This window comes from Benincasa hispida, chromosome 3 (assembly GCF_027475165.1).
Source record: "Benincasa hispida cultivar pf3 chromosome 3, pf3_genome.v1.1, whole genome shotgun sequence".
In the NCBI taxonomy this organism is placed as follows: domain Eukaryota; kingdom Viridiplantae; phylum Streptophyta; class Magnoliopsida; order Cucurbitales; family Cucurbitaceae; genus Benincasa; species Benincasa hispida.
The window spans coordinates 22307947-22330579 of record NC_143480.1 but is presented as its reverse complement, the minus strand read 5'-3'; the positions used below and the strand labels follow the sequence as shown (position 1 = coordinate 22330579).

Here is a 22633-nt window from a genome sequence, read left to right as displayed (position 1 = left end):
CATCCTTTAGGGGGACACTCCCAGGGTGCCTCGAGGTGATGCGCAGTAACTTTATTCAACCTAACAAAGAAGACCGAGGGATATGCTGTCGCACTTCCGGCTCCCACTTACTATGAAATTCTCTCCATCCACCTTGATATTGACCTACCCAAACACCATCCATTGGGGGGACATGCCAAAGGTGCCGCAAGGCCGAGGATAGATCTCATGGTGTGGACTTAAGAAGAAAAGTGAAATGTTTAAGTGAAGCATCTTATGCCCCAAGTACCTCCCACTGAATGTTCTATCTAAGGATTCATTAACCTAGACAATTCGACTACTGATTTTAGTCTAACTGGTCTTTTTAAAGCCTGTTCATAAACAACGTTTATTTATGAAATATAAACAAGTTCAAGTAGTCACATTTAAACACTTTAATGGACTATCCTTAACTTACATGCATGCATCAAATCTGTGTAATTTACCTTTCCAGGTAAGTTCCCAGGTAGGGGTGTTACGTTTCCGTCAACTTAAATACCCCAGCCTAGACAAGATTCGCCTTAAACAAAAGGTCCCTTATAGATAGATTTGTTACACTTTAATCTTTTATTAGCCAATTTAATCCTATTAAACTGATTAAAATATTAAAGCCTTAGGATTGCTAATCATATTAGAATTGTAATCTTAGATCTATGTGATCCAAGTTTTAAACATTTTAAAAACATGAATTAAACCTAAGTGAGCATGCATATCTTTCTTATTTCTTTTAGTTCTAATTTCTCTTTAACTCTTAAAAAGAAAAACCTAAAAACATTGCGCATAACGAGGCATTTATAACAATTATAAAGTAACCTATGTATCATGCTTCATGCAATGTTCGATCATTACTATATAACTTTTATATAACGCGTAATAACCAAGCAAACATGCTATCATTCACCCTTATACTATAACAATTATAATATAAAGTTGATGCATGTTAATGCTTTTTATGCATGCATAAATATAACTCTTATATCAATGATGCATGAGCATGCTCTTACATAATAAAATCATGCTTCTCTAAATTATTACAATTACAATAAAGAGATTATGCATGATCAATGCATAACCTAAGGTGGGATTTACTATATGTGCATACCATATGACATATAAAACATACATCGCATGTATTAAACAGAAAGATTAATGGGGATGAGCCTTTAAACCATAAAAAAATCGGAACGAAAAAACCTATCTATTACATTTTTCATCGAGCAAACCAGTTCACAAGTGAACCGGGTCTTGAACCGCCAGGAGGTCTCCATCGTGTAGCAATCTTTAGCATGTAGACGATCGTTCAGCGTGCACTAGACAATAGGATCATTAGCAAATGATTGCGTAGATGACGACGAGGCTGTGAAACCTAATCGTCCATGCAATCGTGCAGTGCAACGATAGGTAAACGATTTACCTTGAGTTACTAAACGATCGTTTAGTCAGTTACTAAGCGATGAAGCTTGCTGACCTAAATAATCGTCTAGCACGCTTTAAAAGATACACCAGCGTCTGATCGTTTAATCGATGCGTGCAACTTAGTAAACGATTTACCTTACGATGCTAAATGATTGTGTAGTCAGTTACTAAGCGATGAGGCTTTCTGACCTAAACGATCGTGTAGCTCGCGTGCACATTAAATGATACTCAGCGATCGCGTGCCCAATCGTCTTCCTGATATGACCAACTCTTGATCGCATACCACATCATTCAACCGATGCGTTCAACCCTGATCGCATAGTCCTTCATCTTCACGATGCGATAGACAGCGATCGCAAAGAACTTTTCTGCACAATGCGATCAACCCTAGATCATTTCCTTCCTCGAAGAGCTGCAACCTTTGCCCAGAACTTCGACGAACGACTCAAGACTTCAAACACTTTGAATACAGACTCGATTACGATTATATATGCCCAAAAATGCAGGGGCCTTTGCAACTGCAAATGTAAAAGGAATTTAAACACACCGAGGCAATTCATCCCAAAAATATCCATTAATCCGACACATCCACAATAGTATTAACACTTAAAACAGTGTAGAAATGCACCCACCATGAATGTAAACGTTATTTCATTGCAAAAATGAAATCGGAGTATCAGAAACCTAGCTCTGATACCAATTGAAGGATCTCATATTGAGAGTTCCATGAGCGGGCTTAGATCGCTCCGACTTAACAGTGACCGAAACATAAACAATATACATTCTATACTAACAGTTATGCATATTAAATTCATCAACAACATGCTCAGAATACAATAAAACATAGAGAAAAGGGGTTCATATCAGAGGAAGACGGTCTTCATATGCGTGAACCCAAAGCAGCGGAAAACTCCCATTGATCTACCAGCATCTGGCGAGTCTGTCGACTATTACTGCACGATTCGAACGTACATGAACAAGGTCGCGAGGAAAACACCACCACAAGGGAAACCCAAGTATCCTCGACATGAAAAACCCAAAGAGTGGGCTCTGGTGAGTTTGGTAGAGGATGGAGGAGAAGATTTCGTGTAGATGACAAGCACGCGCGAGAAGAACTCTGCTATCGTATAGTGGAGACGCTTATCTAGTAGAGGTACAGGATCCTTTAGGAAAAACTGGACGATCGTTTAGGAAAGTGGTATACGATCGTTTAGAGAATGTGTGAACTAGACGATTGTTTAGACGAATGAGATTCTATCGTATAGGCTCTCGCGATCGCTCTTTCACGATTTCTTTTGGGTTTGGGTTATCAAAAGCATGACTTAATTAATTCTAAAATGAAAATGATTTTCAAACTTTAACCCGCCAGTTACCTTAACCTTCGCAGCCCCATGTTCCCACGTTCAAACATGAATTAATTGGTTAATTATTAAATAATGAATCAATTAATTTAATTAATAAATATAATCATATTATATTTATATCCTATAGTTTGATATCATATATCTACTATAGTATTTTTCCTCTACTTGATATAAATCATATTTATATTTAATTTCCTCCAAAATAATGTATCTCATACATTTAGCCAATTATATCAGATATAATTAACCAGTCCAATTATATCATATATAATTGAACTTCCTCTTGTCAATTTGAACATTTCAAATTAACCCAAACACTGGTTCTCGACTTTATCCAAGCTACCCAAGTGACCTAATGGACCTGTGGCTCAAAGCTCCAACGGTACGTGAATAGCTGACTAAACTCTTTAGCCACGATTCATCATCCGTTAACTGTTAGTGATTCCACTAAAGACCAACAGCTGAACTCTCTTACCACAGATATATTTCTGTGTCCATTGGATATAACCAATCATGAGTACGATGATCCTTCACAGATGCTCGTAAGTACAGCTGGGCCAATTTACTGTTTTGCCCCTGTAGTTACATCTCACTCCTTAAGTACCACTGATTCCTCTAATGAACAATACAACATAGTCCAACTATGTGTGAACACCTCTCGGGCCAAGAGAAGGTGTGTGGTGTCACATTGTTCAAGCCTCGGAATCAACCCTTAAGAGAGCCATCTATCAACTTACCCCTACCTCGGGGAAGGAGTGAATTCTATCTTGTGTAGTTGAGTTCTCAGCTCCCAAATCAGACGTATCCCCAAAATGGTAGGTTTGAATCGGCAACTTGGCCACTCGTACCCATACAAATCAAATGTAAACCCTGAACTTAGGTTCCCTAGATAAGCATGTTTAGCCAAAGGGATGTTATATTACATATTTATTAAGTAGAAATTCATGTTGTTTATAGGGATTATGAAGGAAGGGAAGGAAAATATATTAAATGAAGAAACTCAATCATTAATCTGGCTGGAGGCACTAAGTGTGGGGTGATGTGGCAATCTACTCTTTGAATTCAGGAAGTGGCAGAAAGATAAAAAGGGAAGTGAAACTTCAAAAGCATGGTTTCGGCAATTGACAAGAGAAAATTTAGCAAATTCGGTACCATTCGAAAGCTGAGAGAATCTAGGTTGTTGCTGAAGGAAGATTTCAGAAGGAGAAGAAAAATGAGTGAAGAAAACCAAGAGAAGGCAGAATCTCGGGTTTAAGTAGGGTCAAGGTGAATTTTGGAATTTTCAAGCCAAACTATAAGGAATTTTGGGCTGAAATTTTAAGGTAAGGAAGTAACTCAAATCTAAACAAGTTTGTAGAAGGAAGTTTCTTAAAAAGAACTCTGGATTTTGAGTTATGAATTTTTGAAGTTATAACAGGGAATTGGTGCATAAGCAGACAACTGCTTGTGAAGAACAAGCAAGCAGTTCATCGTTGAGAATTATAGTGAGATTTGGGCATGAGGATCTCACTTATAAAGAGAATCTCGCTGATTTTGTAATGAGGATCTCGCTCTAAGGGGAAATCTCACTAGGAATTGAGGTGAGTATCGCTAAGATGAAAATTTGACAGGAAAAGATTGATCTCGCTCTAGAGGATCTCGCTGGTATCGCTCTAAAGGATCTCGCTGGTATCGCTCTAGAGGATCTCACTAGCATCGCTCAGGGGGATCTCGCTAGTAAAGTTGTCTGTATTGATGGAAGTTCCTTTAATAAATGAATTATTTGAGGTATTTTACTAGGAATTCTAAGTAGTTTAATCGAGAATTATATCTTTTCAAGCCAAGAAGAGCTAGGGGAAATGTATAAACCATTAGAAGCCTGACGAACTGTGAGTGACTAAGTAAAGTTAAGGTTTCCAATACTCATGAATATATGATCAAGTAAAGCATAGTGACATTAATGATGAATTTATACTTCCTCAAGCAACAAACGGTTGGAGAATAACTTAATGCATGTCTCTCGGCTTGTATGTGTGTAACACAGGCCAAGGTATGTCGTGTAACCATTACAAAAGCTATGTTTTTTATTTTGATATATGCTTCCTAGAGGAAGGCTATGAGAGAACGAGTTCTTATGTAAATGAGTGGTAATGGAACTTAATTTGATGTTACAAAATACACATTTGATACCGAAGGACGTTGAGAAGGTATCTAACCAATTTAGTACCGAAGGACATTTGAGAAGGCACTTGGCCAATTTGATACTGAAGGACATTTGAAAAGGTATCTGGCCAATTTGATATTGAAGGAAATATGAGAAGGTATCATAGTAGCTCGATACTGAAGGACAGATTTGAGAAGGTATCTGAGTAGAAGTACCTAAAATATGATGGTACTTAGTGTGGCCACGTGCACGTAGGTAGTTATGAATGAGAGACCAAAGTATAGGTCTCTTGGTCAGTAAGAAACATTTGGGAGCTAGAGCGTTTAGGCTCGTCCTCAACTAGGGAATAATAATGCTTAATGATGTCTGAGAATGGTTTAGAGCTACATTTAGAGACAATTTCTTGAGTTTACTCATTGGTATATTTACATGTTTATAGTGATGCTACGCTTGTTGCTTTACGATTCTATAGTCTCTCACTGGGATTTTAGCTCACAGAATTCCTGTGTTTTCCCTTTTCAGGTAGCGGTCAGTTTCCTCAAGGTTGATCCTGCTACTGCTTGCCATCGAAAGACTCAGCTTATTAAAAGACTTAGGTTGATGATCTGTTTATGTACACATGTTTTTAAGAGGGACTAGGCTTCTATAGGAATGTTTAGGCCACCTGTGAATATTTTTCTATAAAAGTAATGTCTTGGCTGTATGCATCTATTTATGTAATCGTTGTAGAACCTTAAGGGAGGTTAGCTGTTTGCGTATATTGCTAATATGATGAATAGGTTGGTATTTAGATTAGAAGGCTTGGGTGGTGAGTGCTAGTAGTAGGGCTAGTACTACCACGGTCACATCCTCTTCTAGAATAAAAAGGGTAATCTGGGAGAGGGTGTGACATCAAAGGACCGCCCTCAATGGCAGGAGTTCCCAACTCACTCTGGATTGAGGTCATATTACCTATGGTGATCCTAGTGAAGTGAAGTCTCTATCATGAACGGTGTTATATAACAAGACATTAACACTTCGTGGTCAGGTCTTATATAAACTCTTTATATAGGACGCCCCCCCTCGCATGTTCCCAACACGAATGATTAGGATCAGACTATCTGTGGCAAGTCACAATACTTGTGACCATTCCACAAAGCGAGCCACGTCCGTAGCATTACTAAGATAAGGTTTCTCTCCTATATCCATATACTACAAACCATTTTGGTTATCACTCAAGACATGATCCACTTGTATGTCACTACATACATGCTCGAGTCATGTACAGATAACCAAGAATTTTATGTTTATTGGTTTGTGGTAAAGCAAATAAAACAAATAACTGAGCAAAACAACAAGATGTGAAGTAAATATCATATATTAACTATCACAGGTAATTGTATATACTGTTTACAAACTACAGGACGCGAGACTTTAGGACATCAACCCCAAGACAGAGAAGGTTTGACGGCGTGGCGCATGACTGAGTCGATGAGGACTAAGGCTCGAATACAGCCGGCGGTGCAATCTGTTGGGCGAAGGGACGAAGGTGTGCGGCGTGAAGGGCTTGATTGGAAGCGCAAACAACTAGCAACACAGCGAACGGCAACTCGAACCGGCTGGCATAAGCTGAACTTCGATGGCATCGATGGTAGCGTCTGGCTGAGTCTAAGCGGCGGGAGGAAAATAGTGTGAAGGGCGGCAAGGGTTTCGGTAAGGGGATCACGTGAGTGAAACGAAAGGGGGGGAGTTAAATAAAATAATATATTATATTTATATATATATGTATGTATGTATGTATGTATATGTATATACATATTTAAAATTCTTTCTTTTTCTCTTTAAAACCAAAATTTTATAGTTAAACCAATTCTCCCAATAAATTCTCAATTTTTGACTTTAACTTAAAATTAAATTAATATGACATAAAAATACAATTTTTTCCTTTAAGCAAACTAAATTTCAAAACTGACAAAAATGTCTTTAATTAATACAAAGAAAATGCTGACTTAAATTACGAAAAACTCGGAATGTTACATTCTCCTCTCCTTAAAGAACTTTCGTCCTCGAAAGTTCAATCCTGAAAAAGCTCTGGATACCGAGATTTCATCTCATCCTCTCGCTCCCTGTTGTGTAACATCTTCACCTCTCTAATAAGAATTTCTATAAGCTTTTCTACATAACTCAAATTCTCATTCAACCGCAATGGTTTATAGTCCACCACATGTGACAGATCTGTTAAATACTTCCTCGGCATCAAAACATGGAAAACATTAGGAAGTGAAGAGAGTAACGGTGGCAATGCCAACCGATAAGCTATAGGGTCAATTCGCTTCAAGACCTCAGAAGGTCCAATGAATCGCAAATTTAGCTTCATGTTCCTTCCAAACCTCAAAACACCTTTCATGGGTGCCACCTTCAAGAACACCTTATCGCTAGTTTCAAATTCTAGGTCCTTGCGCCTGAAATCAACACAACTTTTTTGTCTACCCTGGGCCGTTTGCATACGAGCTCTAATCTTCTGTATTGCCTCATTCATGGTTTGTACTAGCTCAAGCCCTAGAAATATCATCCCAACAAATAGGAGACCTACGACTATTTCCATAAAGGGCCTCAAATGGAGACATGCCGATAGTGGCCTGGTAATTGTCATTATAAGAAAATTCCATCAAATGTAGGTGAGAATCCCAACTTCCTAAGAACTCAATCGCACAGGCATGCAACAAATATCTAGTTCAAACGCTTTGTCTGCCCATTAGTCTATGGGTGAAAAGCTATACTAAAATCCAATTGAGTACGCAACATAGTTTGAAGACTCTTCCAAGAGTTAGATGTAAAATGAGGGTCTCTATTTGACGCAATGGACACAGGTACTCTTGTAATCTCCCCACCTTCTTCATGTATATCTGTACCCATTTATTTACTGAAAAATTAGACTTCCTGGGTGTGAAATGTGCTAGCTTAGTGAGCTTGTATACTACAACCCAAATCACAGTAAAACGATTTGTTTTTCGGGACAACCCGACGATGAAGTCCATAGACACATTCTTCCACTTTCACTCTGGTACGCTTAAGGACTATAACAAGCCTACTGGCTTCTGCCTCGGGGCTTTCACTTGCTAGCACACCAAGCACTTACTGATGAGCTCAACTATCTCTCTCTTCATGTTATCTCACCAGTAGCAATGCTTCAAGTCCTGGTACATCTTGGTATTGCCAGGATTTATCGAGAATGGGGAACTATGAGCTTCCAACTACAAATCGTTCTTAAAGTCACTATTTGGCGGTATGTATAGGCGTCCTGATAAAGAAGACCATTCTCCGCGGATACAGAGAACTCACTACCCTGCCCTGACTTCACCTTGTGAACTTTCTCAACCAGGTAAGGATCACTTCTCTACGCATCGATAATCCTATGTCTTAAACTCGGTTGCACCGACAACGACACCAACTATGCTGTGACTTTTCCAACTACTACTACAATCTCGGCTCATTCAAGATCCTTGCACAAATGAGTCTTTTTGGTATTGAGGGCTGCTGAGCTACCCTTCTGCTTAAAGCATCTGACACTACATTTGCCTTTCCTTGATGGTACAAAATCTTATAATCATAATCCTTCACCAACTCTAACCATCTATGCTTTCTCATGTTCAACTCCTTCTGAATGAAAAAGTATTTTTAACTCTTGTGGTCAGTGAAAATCTATATCTTCTCTCCATATAAATAATGTCTCCAGATCTTTAAAGCGAAAACCACTACTGCCAACTCCATATCGTAGGTAAGGTAATTCCGTTCAGGCATAAGCAACCATTTTACCCTGCTACATTAGCACATATCCCAATCCTTTCTTGAAGGCGTCACTGTAAATAACAAAACCAGATGATTCGTCTGCCTTTGTAAGAACAGGCACTGAAACTAACTTCTGCTTGAGATCCTAGAAACTAGCCTCACAAGCCTCACTCCAGACGAATGAAGCTCTCTTCCTAGTCACTTGAGTCAAAGGAATGGCTATATGAGAAAAATCCTTCACAAACCACCTGTAGTAGCCTGTTAACCTCAGGAAATAGTGCACCTCGTTGACCGTGTGATAGGTCTTTAAAGGATGTATATTTTCTATGTTGATTCCCCAAAATAGTGTTGATTATTTTCTTTAAATGCTAATTTTGTAGGTAAAATAGTCCCCAAGGCGTTTTGGAGTCATTACAAGAAAATTGGCTAAGATAAAAAATGACCAAGAAAATCAACAAATTGAAGAGAATCGAGTAATTATCGAAATGTCATCAAGTACCATCGAGTATCATTGAGTAAAAGGCCATCGAGTAATGCATCGAGTAAATACCAAGAATACCATCGAGTATAATCAACCATCGAGTATTTACTAGAATACGATCGAGTTAAGGCCATCGAGTTTTAGCGTCATGACTCTAACAGAGACGTCAAGCAACACTTGAAGGTAGAACGCTCACTTTTGTTGCAAAACGGGGTAGCGTTGCGACAGTCCAGATTTTGATGTGATTTATCCCCCACACACGTGCCTCATGCAAAGCAGCATCAAGCACCAACATCACGTCTCAAGCGCAATGTTTCTTGTCTTTTTCTATGATTTAGCGTTACAACACTGACCCTAGTGTCGCGACGCTATACCTGCAAGTATAAATAGTTTTCCTTCATTTTTTCTGAAAAAGAGGAAGCACGATTTCGGTGGAGGCTAGAATTTCTTTCTGTATTAATTAGTCTCTATGGTAATTTTGTTTCCTACCTAGGTTAGTTTTTTATTTCTTTTTTATTTGTAATCAATAACTTGTAATTCTTCATGAATTTGTCTATGGATTTATGAAGTAATTGAATCTTCTTTCTATTTCAAGAGTTCTTGCAAATTCTTTTGAGTTTTCTACTTTTCTTTATTATTAGCAATTTGAATTTTGGCATTCTTAAATCCATTTTTAATCCTTGAAGCATGTTGAATGATCTATATCTTGAGCATGTTTAGCCTAGATGCTTGGTTTTGTCACATTCACTCATGATTGAATACGTTGCTTTTAATGTGTTCGATAGAATGTCTGACCAAGATCTCCAAGAGGCAATAGTAATTATGTGTTGAATGGCTGACTAACCTAGGACGCACTAATTACTAGATTTGGAGAAAATTCAGTTAATTGAGTAAACTATCTTAAGAATTAATCTACGCAATTGAATCCTAGAACTTAATGCGCGTGTTTTCTCTTCTATATGACCGCTAAGGAACCCAATAGAGGTAAAAGCATGTAGATAGATTAGGGTTAGGGCTATCCTACCTTAATCATTGATAGGACACTTTCTTGACTAGGTTATGTTAGTTGTCCATCTTTGTAGAGACTAGTTTAATCTAGATTAAGTAAGTAGTTGCGTGCTTAATCCAATTGTGAATTAAATTTGTAGAATTCAATATGAATTACAATGAACGTCTAACTTGGATTAGAAGCAAGATTGTTCTAAACTTGGTTACAACGATCCTTTATCTTTTTATTTTTAGCATGTTTTTTTGTCTTAATCAAAAACTCCTATTTTATAGCTTTTATAGTTAAGCTTGGTTAAAGAAAAGATTAAATAACATTTCCATGTGATCGACCTCTTACTTCCACTTTAACTACAAGTTAGTTAGGTTGTTGTTTAAGCTTTACAAATATTGTTGGTTTCGGGCTAGGTAGAACTAACAACACCTACTTAGCTCCAGAAACTGTGGTTAGATGAGGCCAACTCATAACTACCTCAATCTTTGCAGGATCCATGGAGACTCCTTCCTTCGATACCACATGCCATAGAAAGGACACCTGTCTTAACCAAAACTCACACTTAGAAAACTTAGCATACAACTTGTTTGCCCTCAACGTTTCCAAAAATTTTCGTAAATGCTCGTAATGTTCTACCTCGGTCTTAGAATAAACCAAGATATCATCAATGAAAACTATCACAAATGTGTCAAGGAATTCCTTGAACACCCTATTCATTAGGTTCATAAATACTGTTGGAGCATTCATCAAACCAAACGACATCACGATTAACTCATAATGCCCATATCTCAAACGAAAGGATGTCTTGGGTATATCACTATCCTTTATCCTCAATTTGTGGTATCCTGACCTGCAACGAGTCCATGATCTTATGTGCAATGACCATGTTCTCAACCCTTTTGGCTAGAGCATCAGGTATGCTAGCCAATATGTGAAGTCAGGGCAATGAATTAGCCTTCATCCACATCTCATATGCATTAGGAACACTTCGCGGTGCATCAAGGGTCGGGACTTGAGGACACTCCTCAACCATGACAAAACCGAGGTTGTTTACCACGAAATATGTTTTAACGGACTCTTTTCACTATATGTAATCGGTAAAACTAGATGCATTTAATGGAATATCAAACATGTTGCTGAAAAAACAAACACATTGACCTATGTTAGGTTTTAAGCAAATACTCGTTGAAAAAACATACAACATCCAATACGGTTTAGCAAAACTAACATGAACCTCGTGTGACATCTAGTTTCGCAATGATGCTTCAAAGTTTTAGGATAAAAATTCGCCGAAGAGTGGTTAATTTATCACTCCTCTGAATTGAGACGTTCTCAACCAGCCATTAATACGAGAACAACTCTTGCTCCTATAACGACTAGCCATCATTGATTTGGTCAAGAAATCATTAACTTAGTTAACAATTTTTGGTAAGTGTGACCCGTCATTTTAGGCCCTAGAGTTCCGCCCCAAGCAGCCAATTCGAAGGGAAAAATCCGATTGGGGCGAAAACTAAAGTGACCCTATCCATTGCTAGAGTTCACCTTGATATTGACCAACTGCACAAAACCCATCTGAAGGGGGACACTCCCAGGGCACCACAAGGGAGTGCAAGAATGTTCTCATGGTGCGAACCAATGAAGGAGACTACAGAACGTGTTGACACACACCCTTCACCCACTTACTATAAATACACTCTCTATCCACCTTGATATTGACTCATGTAAACACCATCCGAAGGGGGATGCTCCTAGGGTACCATGAGGCCAAGCATGAATCTCATGGCGTGAACATTAAGGGAGAAACGTGAGTGGAATCATTGACATATCATATATATTTCTTCCTCCCACTGAGTATTTTATACCTAGGGTTTAGTTTACTTAGAAAAACACAGCTAAGAATTGTAACTAAGTGACTTTTTAGGTTTGCCCAAGAGTAACATTTACCTTGAAAAGTTGAAACAACTTTTGATCATCATCCATTAAACTCTTTAACGGAGTCTTTGATCAACTATCGCATGCTTGCAGAAAATCTATCTAATTCACCTTTCCAGGTAGGTTTCCAGGTAGCAGCGTATCCATCAGCTTAAGTACCCCAGCCTAAACAGAACTTTCCTTAGACAAAAGGTCCCTTATAGATAGATTTAATACAATTTTAATCTATTATGCCAATCAATTTAATCCAACTAAACCGATTTAAAAAGATTAAACTTAGGTTGCTAATCTCATTAGAACCTTGAACTTAGGTCTATCTCAATCTAATTTTAAAACCCTTTTAAAACATGAGTTCACCTAAGTCCGCATGCAACTCTTTCTTATCGATTTTAGTTCTAATTTCCATAATAACGCTTATAACAGAAACAACCAAAACCATCCAAAACCGAAGCAAACACATACAAGGCATTCATAACTTTTACCAATTAGTCTAAGTGTGATACTCCATGCATTGTTCATTCAGTGCTACTTTTATATAACACTTGTACAACCAAGCAATGAACCAAGCAAACATGATTCCATTCACCCTTATACTATAACTCTTATAATATAAAAATGATGCATGAATATGCTTACTACATACATAAATATAACTCTTATATTTCATGAAGCATGCACATGTTCTCTTGTAATTTCATCATGGCATATTATAACACTTATAATATATGATGCATGAATAATTGCATAACCTAAAGTGGGTTTTAACTCTATATGTCATACATTATGCCATATAAACCACATACATCTCATGTATATTAATCAAAATTTGATGAACTGGGATAATTTGCCTCAAAATCCTCAAAAACAAAGCTAACTATTACAAATAGCAAAGAGTCTCCGGCTCAAACAGGAGAACTGGGTCTTGAACCGTCCAGGCGAAGAAACGCATCTCCACGGATCGTGTACTAAACTCCTAATGATCTCCTATACGAGAGAGTAAACTCTTTACTCAATCGTCTACCAACGCTTCCAGAGCTAAACGATCGTTTAGCAACGATCGTGTACCTTTACTATGCGATGAAGCATAAGGCACGCGATCGTGCAGCACACAACATACAATACAAGCCTTAAATGATCATCTAAACGACAACGATATGGTGAAGCACAATCGTCTAAACGATCACTGAGCGAGCGTCAAGGTATCATATACCGCGTGATCGTGTAATCAGTGACTATGTGATGAAGCGTGCTAACTACACGATTGTTTAGTGCTCATGCCTTTTATTAAACGATGAGCATCAAATGCTATCTACGTGATTGTTTACCTCCAGTGCCCACACGATCGAGCAACCAACACTACGCGATAGAGTAAATGCTTTACCACATCATTTAGCATTAACTAAACAATGGAATACTACATGACCATTTAGTAAAATCCCAACTATCATTTACCTTAGGCTACACGATACGATCAATCTTTGGTCTTCTTCCTCAACAAGAACCGTATCTCTATGCTTCAAAACTTCATCACGAACGACTCAACAAACTCAAATACTTTGAATACAGACTCGATTGCTTGTTAATTATACCAAAAAACGTAGGGGCCCTTACCAATTAACACTTTGTAACTTTAAAGAAAGCTGTAAACAAAGGTAATTCTCTTGTAAACATTCATCAACAACCATCATAAATGCATTTAACACTTAAACGCAATGCAGAGAATCCACTACGACTGTAAAAGAAGTTCAAAATATAAGTGAAATTTGGAATATCAGAACAACCTAGCTCTAATACCAATTGAAGGAAATCAGATATGAGGATTTCCATGAGCAGTGGAATGATTGTTTCAAATTCCATTTGATATTGAACATACACAATTATAGTACAAGAAATGGAAACTAACAGGTCATGCAACAACAAGAAATTACAACATGCTTACTACAAGAGTCAAGGGATAGAATATACATACCTTTGAAGACTCATTCTTCAAACTCCCTCGATCATTCCAATGCATCCAAGAACAGCACCTCAGCCCTCGAACACAACGATCGGTGTAACAGCACGATGACAACAAATACCACACAAACAACACAAGTAGCCAAAAGTCACAAACCCAATGAACGACCTCCAAAACCTCGAAATCAATCGAGTTTAATGAGAACACCACCACAATGGTTACTTTGGTATTCTCGGTGTGAGAATCCAGGAGTTGTGGGCTCTGTATGAATTTGGTTAGAGGAAGAGACTGGAGAAACAACAATTGTGTAAACGATTAAGCAAGTGGGAGATGACACAGTCTATCGTATAGACGATGTGCTCAATCGTGTAGAAGATGGCAGTTTATCGTATAGACAAAGCCAAACGATCATTTAGTTACAACCAACTAAGTGAACTATTGTATAGTGACACCCCACAATCGTTTAGTCTCTCTATGAGCTATTTCTTAGTGAAACAATTTCACTTGATAGTGTTGCTGTGAGTTTCTTTCTGAAAGTAGCAACATTTAATTTTAGGAAAGCATTTTTCCTTTTATCTCACCGTTACCATAAAACCACCAATAACCTCCCACTCAATTGGTTATTAGAGAAAAAGAGATAATTATCAAATAATTAATATATTATAAATAGATATTATAACCAACTTACCATATTATATTTATAACCTATAGTTTTAATATTTCATCTCATGAAACATATAAACCATTGTTCTTTTTCTATTTTATGGTACTTAATGTAAATCATATTTACATTAATCCTCCATTTGATGTATCTCATACATCACACCAATTATATCATATATAATTGAATTTCCTCTTATCAATATGAACATTTCAAATCAACCCCAAGAATTAATTCTCAACTTGAATCCATTGAGCTACCAAGGGAACCTTATGAACCTATAGCATAAAGCTCAACGATACATGAATAACTGACTAAACTCTTTAGTCATGGGATCCATCATCCGTTAACTGTCGAGTACTCCACTAAAGACCAACAGCTTCACTCTTGTTACTACATATATATTTTATGTCCAAATCAACCAATCAACAGTGCGATAACCTTTCACAGATCACTTGTAAATACAGTTGGGGCCAATTTAAAGTTTTGCCCCTGTAGTTACATCTAACTCCTTAAGTACCACTGATCCCTCTAATGAATATAAGTCATAGTCCTACTATGACTGAGTCTTTTCTTCCAAAGAGAAGTTGTGGCCACTACGTTCAAGACCTGGAATTAGCCCTTAAAGGAGCAATCTATCTACTTACCCCTACTTCGGGAAAGGAGTGAATTCCATATTGTGTAATTGAGTTCCTAGCTCCAAAATCAAACAAATCCTCAAAAGGGTAGGCTTGTTGAGTTGACAATCTGGCCACTTTCACCCATACTAATCAAAGAACCGCCCTCAAAGGTAGAAGTTCCCAAAACACTCAGGATTAAGGTCATGTCACCTGTGGTCATTTAGGTGAGATGTAAGTCTCAAGTATCAACGGTGTTATATAAAGAGACTATTCATCTCGTGGTCCAGTCTTATACAAACTCTTTGTATAGGACACCCCCGCTCATATGTCTCCACATAAGTGGACAAGATCAACCATCGATAGTAGTTTACAACACTTGTAAAACTCTACAAAGCAGGTTGTATTCGTAGTGTCACCAGGATCAGGTATCCCTCCTTAATCCTTATACTACAGACCTTTTTAGGTTATCACTTAAGGCATGATCCACTTGTATATCTCATATACATGCTTAAGTTTACATACAATACCATGGAGCTTTGTTTGTTGGATATGAGTAAATGCAAAATAAAATAACTCTTATTTTATTCATAACAATATGTATAATGTTTACAAACTACGAGACTCGAGAGAATTAGGACACCAGTCCCAACAATCTTTCCTCTAAATTGAGATACTCTCAACCAGTCATTAATACCAGAATAACTCTTGTTCCTATAACGACTAGCCATCATTAATTTGGTCAAGAAATCATTAACTTGCATAACAATTTCTCGTAAGTGTGACCCTTCATTTTAGATCCTAGAGTTCCACTTCAAGCAGCCAATCAGAAGGAAAAAAATCTGATTGGGGCAAAAACTAAAGTGACCTTATCCATTTCTGGAGTTCACCTTGATATTGACCAACTGCACAAAAGCCATCTGAAGGGGGACGCTCCCAGGGCGCCACGAGTAGTGCAAGAAGATCTCATGGTGCAAACCAATGAAGGAGACCGCAGGACATGTTGACATACATCCTTCACCCACTTACTATAAACACTTTCTACGTCCACATTGATATTAATTCATGCAAACACCATCCGAAGGGGAATGCTCCCAGGGTACCACGAGGCCAAGCATGAATCTCGACGTGAACATTCAGGGAGAAACATGAGAGGAATCATTGACATATCATATATGTCTCTTCCTCCCACTGAGTATTTTATAACCTAGGGTTTAGTTTACTTAGAAAAAACACGACTAATGATTTTAACTAACTTTTTAGGTTTGCCCAAAAGTAACGCTTACTTTGGAAGTTTGAACAACTTTTGATCATCATTCATTAAACTCTTTAATGAAGTCTTTGATCAACTGTCGCATGCTTGTAGCAAATCTATCTAATTCACCTTTCCAGGTAGGTTCCCAGGTAGGGGTGTTCCGTTTCCGTCAGCTTAAATACCCTAGCCTAGACAGAACCCACCTTAAACAAAAGGTCCCTTATAGATAGATTTATTACAAATTTAATCTTTTATTTCAATCAATTTAATCCAATTAAACCAATTTAAAAGATTAAACTTAGGTATCTAATCTCATTAGAACCAGGAACTTAGGTCTATCTCAATCCAATTTTAAAATCCTTTTAAAACATGAGTTCACCTAAGTTCGCATGCAACTCTTTCTTATCAATTTTAGTTCTAATTTCCATTATAACGCTTATAACAGGAAACAACCAAAACCATCCACAATGTGAAGCAACACATACAAGGCATTCATAACTTTTGTAAAAAAGCCTAAGTGTCATGCTTCATGCATTGTTCATCTATTGCTACTTTTATATAACACTTATATAACAAAGCAACGAACCAAGCATACCTGCTTCCATACACCCTTATACTATAATGCTTATAATATAATGATGATGCATGAATGTGCTTAATGCATGCATTAATATAACTCTTATATTTCATGATGCATGTGCATGCTTTCTTGTAATTTCATCATACCAATAACTATATTATAACTCTTATAATATATGATGCGTGAATCAAATGCATAACCTAAGGGGGTTTAAATCTATATGTCATACATTATGGCATATAAACCAACATACATTTTGAAGGATCTCATATCTAAGAGTTCCATGAGCGCGTTCAGATTGCTCCGATCTCACCGTGACCGAAATACATATTATATATTCAATACATACAGTTATGCAAACAACACTAATTATTAGCATGCTATGAACAACAAAATAAAGAAAGAGAGAGTTCCATACCAATTAAAGACAGTCTTCGACACTTTGGAACCCAATACAGCGGAACCCTCCAAACGATCTACCAACGCCCAACAGCAGTGTCAGCACAAACAACCACAACGGGGACGACACCACCAGTAAAGAGCCCCAGGTATTTTCGGAGCGAGAACCCAAAGCGTGGTCTTTGGTCAATTTGGTTGAGGAAGGAGGAACGTGAATCGTGTAGGCGATAAGCAGGAGGGAAAAGACACTATCGCATAGCAGACTACTTATTGTTTAGGAGAAGCTACACAATCGTGTAGGATTTACTGAACGATCGTTTAGGAAAATATTACAATCGTTTACCAAAATCGGCACGCTATACGATCGTTTAGAGAAGCTACCCGATCGTGTAGGAAATATTGTGCGATCGATTAGACACAAGGTAGACGATCGTTTAGGCAGAGAGGACTATTATATAGACTCTCGTTTTACGTAAGCGATCGTTTAGATGTTCACCAATGCTCGCTTGATATCTTTTGGACGATTGAACTCCGGGCCATTCAAAATGAAAAAAAAATTCATTTTAATTCATTAGTTACAATAACCGACTCATTCCCACTAATCCATGTCCAAACGTGATTTTTTGGATTAATTATCATATAATTAATCAATTAATTAATAAATATAATCATATTATATTTTTACCCTATAGTTTGATATCACATATCTACTATAGTATTTTCTCCTCTACTTGATATAAATCATATTTATATCTAATTTCCTCCAAAATAATGTATCTCATACATTTAGCCAATTATATCATATATAATTAACCAGTCCAATTATATCATATATAATCGAACTTCCTCTTGTCAATTTGAACATTTCAAATTAACCCAAACACTGGTTCTCGACTTTATCCAAGCTACCCAGGGGACCTAATGGACCTGTGGCTTGAAGCTCCAACGATCCGTGAATAGCTGACTAAATTCTTTAGTCACGAGATCCACCATCCGTTAACTGTCAGGCATTCCACTAAAGACCAACAACTGAACTCTTCTTACCACAGATATATTTCTGTGTCCGTCGGATATAACCAATCATGAGTACGATGACCCTTCACAGATGCTCGTAAGTATAACTGAGCCAAATTACCATTTTTCCCCTGTAGTTACATCTCACTCCTTAAGTACCACTGATTCCTCTAATGAACAATACCACATAGTCCAACTATGTGTGAACACCTCCCGGGCCAAGAGAAGGTGTGTGACGCCACATCGTTCAAGCCTCGGATTCAGCCCTTAAGGGAGCTATCTATCTACTTACCCCTGCCTCGGGGAAGAAGTGAATTCCATCTTGTTTAGCTGAGTTTCCAGCTCCCAAATCAGACAAATCCCCAAAATGGTAGGTTTAAATCGGCGACCTGGCCACTCGTACCTATACAAATCAAAGGACCGCCCTCAATGGCAAGAGTTCCCAACTCACTCAGGATTGAGGTCATGTTACCTATGGTCATCCTAGTGAAGTGAAGTATCTGTCATGAACGGTGTTATATAACGAAACGTTAACACTTCGTGCTCAGGTCTTATACAAACTCTTTGTATAGGACGCGCCCGCTCGAATGTCCCCAACATGAATGATCAGGATCAGACCATATGTGACAAGTCACAACACTTGTGACCATTCCACAAAGTGGGCCGCATTCGTAGCATTACCAGGATAAGATTTCCCTCCTATATCCATATACTATAGACCATTTTGGTTATCACTCAAGACATGATCCACTTATATGTCACCACATACATGCTTGAGTCACATACAGATAACAAGGGATTTTATGTTTATTGGTTTGTGGTAAAGCAAATTAAAACAAGCAACTAAGCAAAAATACAAGATGTGAAGTAAATATCTATATTAACAATACAACCGTTCGTACAAACTGCTTACAAACTACAGGACTCGAGACTTTAGGGCATCAACTCCAACAATCTCCCATTTGTACTAAAGCTAAGTGAGGTGTACAAAAAACTTAGTATAAAACAATAAACTAGGGCATAATAGCCTAGTACAAGAAAATCTCCCACTTGCCCTAGTCCAGCCGTGGGCGATCCTATAGACCTATTAAAATGGTCTGGGTTAGACTGATCTGTCTCATCTCCTCAACCTCTTGAGACATCTTAGGACACATGTCCTTAGACAAAGTGACTCCATGCCTGAATAGCAGTAGGCCCCTTCTAGAGTCCTGCATCCAGTACTTTGAGCAACAACTTGTCAATGTACAATGCCTGAGAAAGTTCTAGCACTTTGTTCTTACAATCCCGAAAGATCTGTATACCTATAACAAACTTAGCCTCTCCCAAATCTTTCATTTGGAATTGGGTCACAAGTCAGTTCTTAATTGCAGTCAGTAGACCTACATCATTCCCAATGAGTAGGATATTGTCTACATACAACACTAAGAAGACTACTGAAGCGTTGATGATCTTCTTTTAAACACAGGGCTGATCAACATTTTGGTCAAAGCCATACGATTTGATTGCCGTATCAAACCGTATATTCCAAGATCCAGATGTATGTTTTAGTCCATAAATGGACCAATTCAGTTGGCTGATCTATAAGATCCCATACTGAGTTGAAGTACATCGATTCCATCTCGAGATCCATGACCTCGACCCATTCATCCCGAACAACATCCTCCATTGCCTTCTTATAAGACAACAGATCCTCAAGGTCGCCATCTACTACCATAAAAGGGATTTCTGTGAAACCCAGATAGTGAACGAGTGGGTTTGCAACCCTCCTACTATGTTGAGGTTCCCTCAACTCTTGAGGTGGAACTGACCTACTGGATGAACTCCCATAAAAAACTCTTGCTGATGTAGTAGGCTCTTCAACAACTCTTGTTGAAGTTTCAGTAGTTTCATTGGAAAGCTCACGCAACATGACTTTGCTTCATGGACTGTGCTCCCTTATATGATCCTCCTTCAGGAAAGTAGCATTTGTTGAAACAAACACCCTATTTTCCGTCGGATCATAAAAATAACCCCCTCGTGTACCTTTGGAGTAGCCTTCAAAGAGGCATAACCTCGACCGTGGTTCCAACTTCTTGGGATTAGCCTCAAGCATATGTGCAGGGTAACCCCAAATGCGGAAGTGACGTAAACTAGCTTTATGCCCATTCCACAACTCCAGAGGTATTTCGGCAACACTCTTGGAGAGAACACAGTTGAGTATATATAACACAGTCTCCATTGCAAAACCCCAAAACGAGTCTGGTCAGGAAGCGTAACTCATTATCGAGCGAACCATGTCTCACAAGGTCCTATTTATCCTCTCCGCTACACCATTCTGCTGAGGTGTACCGGATGCTGAGAGTTGGGAAACGATTCCATGTTCTATCAAATAGTCCTGGAATGCCGAGTCCAAAACCTTTCCAGCTCGATCCGTTCGAAGTGTTTTAATCCGACTATCCAATGCGTTTTCAACTTCAGCCTTGAACTCTTTAAACTTTTCAAATGATTTAGACTTCCATTGCATAAGATAAATATACCCGTACCTGGAGTAATTATCAGTGAAACTGATAAAATACTCATAGCTACCTCGGGCTCGCACATTCATAGGACCACAAAGGTCAGAATGTATTAACTCAAGAGGCTCCTTGGCTCTATGACCTTTTCCAGTAAAAGGTCATTTAGTCATCTTACCCTCAAGGCAAGATTCGCACATTGGTAAAGGATTTTCTTCTAACTTACTTAGAAGTCCATATTTCACCTATCTCTCAATCCTATTGAGATTGATGTGCCCTAAACGTAGATGCCAAAGTTGGGCATTTTCTTTTGGAGAAATTCGTCGACATTTTGATTGAGTTACGGCAGGTCTGAACAATTCAGTATTATGGAGGGAATTAATGGCTAATGGCCTTAGCACATATAAATTCGATTCCAGATTTTTTGTGAAAATAAAAACATCGTCTTTATGAATAAACGCTTTATCCACATTAAACGAGATAGTATATTTACATTGCAATAAACACTTTACAGAAATAAGGGTCCTCTTTAGTTCGGTAACAATATATACATCATGTAAAACAAGAAACCTAGTCTGTAAAGCTAACTGGAGTCCTTCCACTGCCACAGCTAAGACGACGTGCCCGGTACCTACTCACATCGTCATCTCTCCAGCCTCAAGCTATCGCCAAGATCTAATCCACTAAAAAAGAAGAACAAACATGGTTAGTGGCGCCCAAATCATTTACCTTTATCAGCCTTAGCCTTAGCCTTGGTTATTTTCTTCTCTTTCAGATATCGAGGACAGTTCCTCTTTCAATGTCCATCTTGGTTGCAATGGAAACACTTTCCCTTAGAATCTTGTGGACGCCTCTTTGGGATGACAGGTGGTGGGTTAGCAGGTTCCTTCCCTTTTCCCTTACCAACTTAAAGTTGGGTGATCCTAACAACCAAGGTTGTAGATGTTGCCAAATGACCCATTATAGACAGAATATACGGCCTGTTGATTCCACGGGAAGACTTCTACTGCCCTCCCCACATTGAACGCAGTTCATTGCGGCCACGTGCGTCAACACATTAACTTGCGCTGAACCTTCAGAGAGATTTCTCTGTTGATTAGCCACCGTCTAAAGGAGAGAGGTCATCGTGGTCATTTGATCTACCAGTGTGCTCATTGTATCAGTTGACACCTCGACACTTTCTACTCTTTCTTGCTCTAGACCACTTTCCTCAAGCCCGGTATCAATCCACTCATCAGAATGTCGCGAGATGCGATTTAATATGCTCTTGGCTTACATATATGATCTGTCCATCAATCCTCCTACTGCGGAGGCATCGGCAACTGCTTGCGTTGATTGATCTAAGCCATTGTAAAACGTCTCCATCAGAATGCTATCGGGAATCCCGATATGCGGATAACTCTTCAATAATTGTTTGAAACGCACCCAGGTGGTGCTCAAAGTTTCATAACCCTTTTGCTCAAAATTCAATACATCCCTCCATTTCCTTGCATTGATGGCTGGGGGGAAGAATCTGTTCATGAACCTATCAACCAA

The 22633-nt window shown here is 38.4% G+C and overlaps 1 protein-coding gene across 1 annotated transcript; it reads right to left on the bottom strand.

Moving 5' to 3' along the window:
- Positions 1-6994: 6994 nt before the first annotated feature.
- LOC120073477 (uncharacterized) lies at positions 6995-7459 on the bottom strand. The gene has a single exon (XM_039026322.1). It carries the CDS (start codon positions 7457-7459, stop codon positions 6995-6997), a length of 465 nt encoding a protein of 154 aa, XP_038882250.1.
- Between the last annotated feature and the right edge of the window lie 15174 nt (positions 7460-22633).

Bases quoted from the DNA above. Each gene is read 5' to 3' on its own strand.
- LOC120073477 (XM_039026322.1), bottom strand. From the start codon at position 7,459: ATGAATGAGGCAATACAGAAGATTAGAGCTCGTATGCAAACGGCCCAG.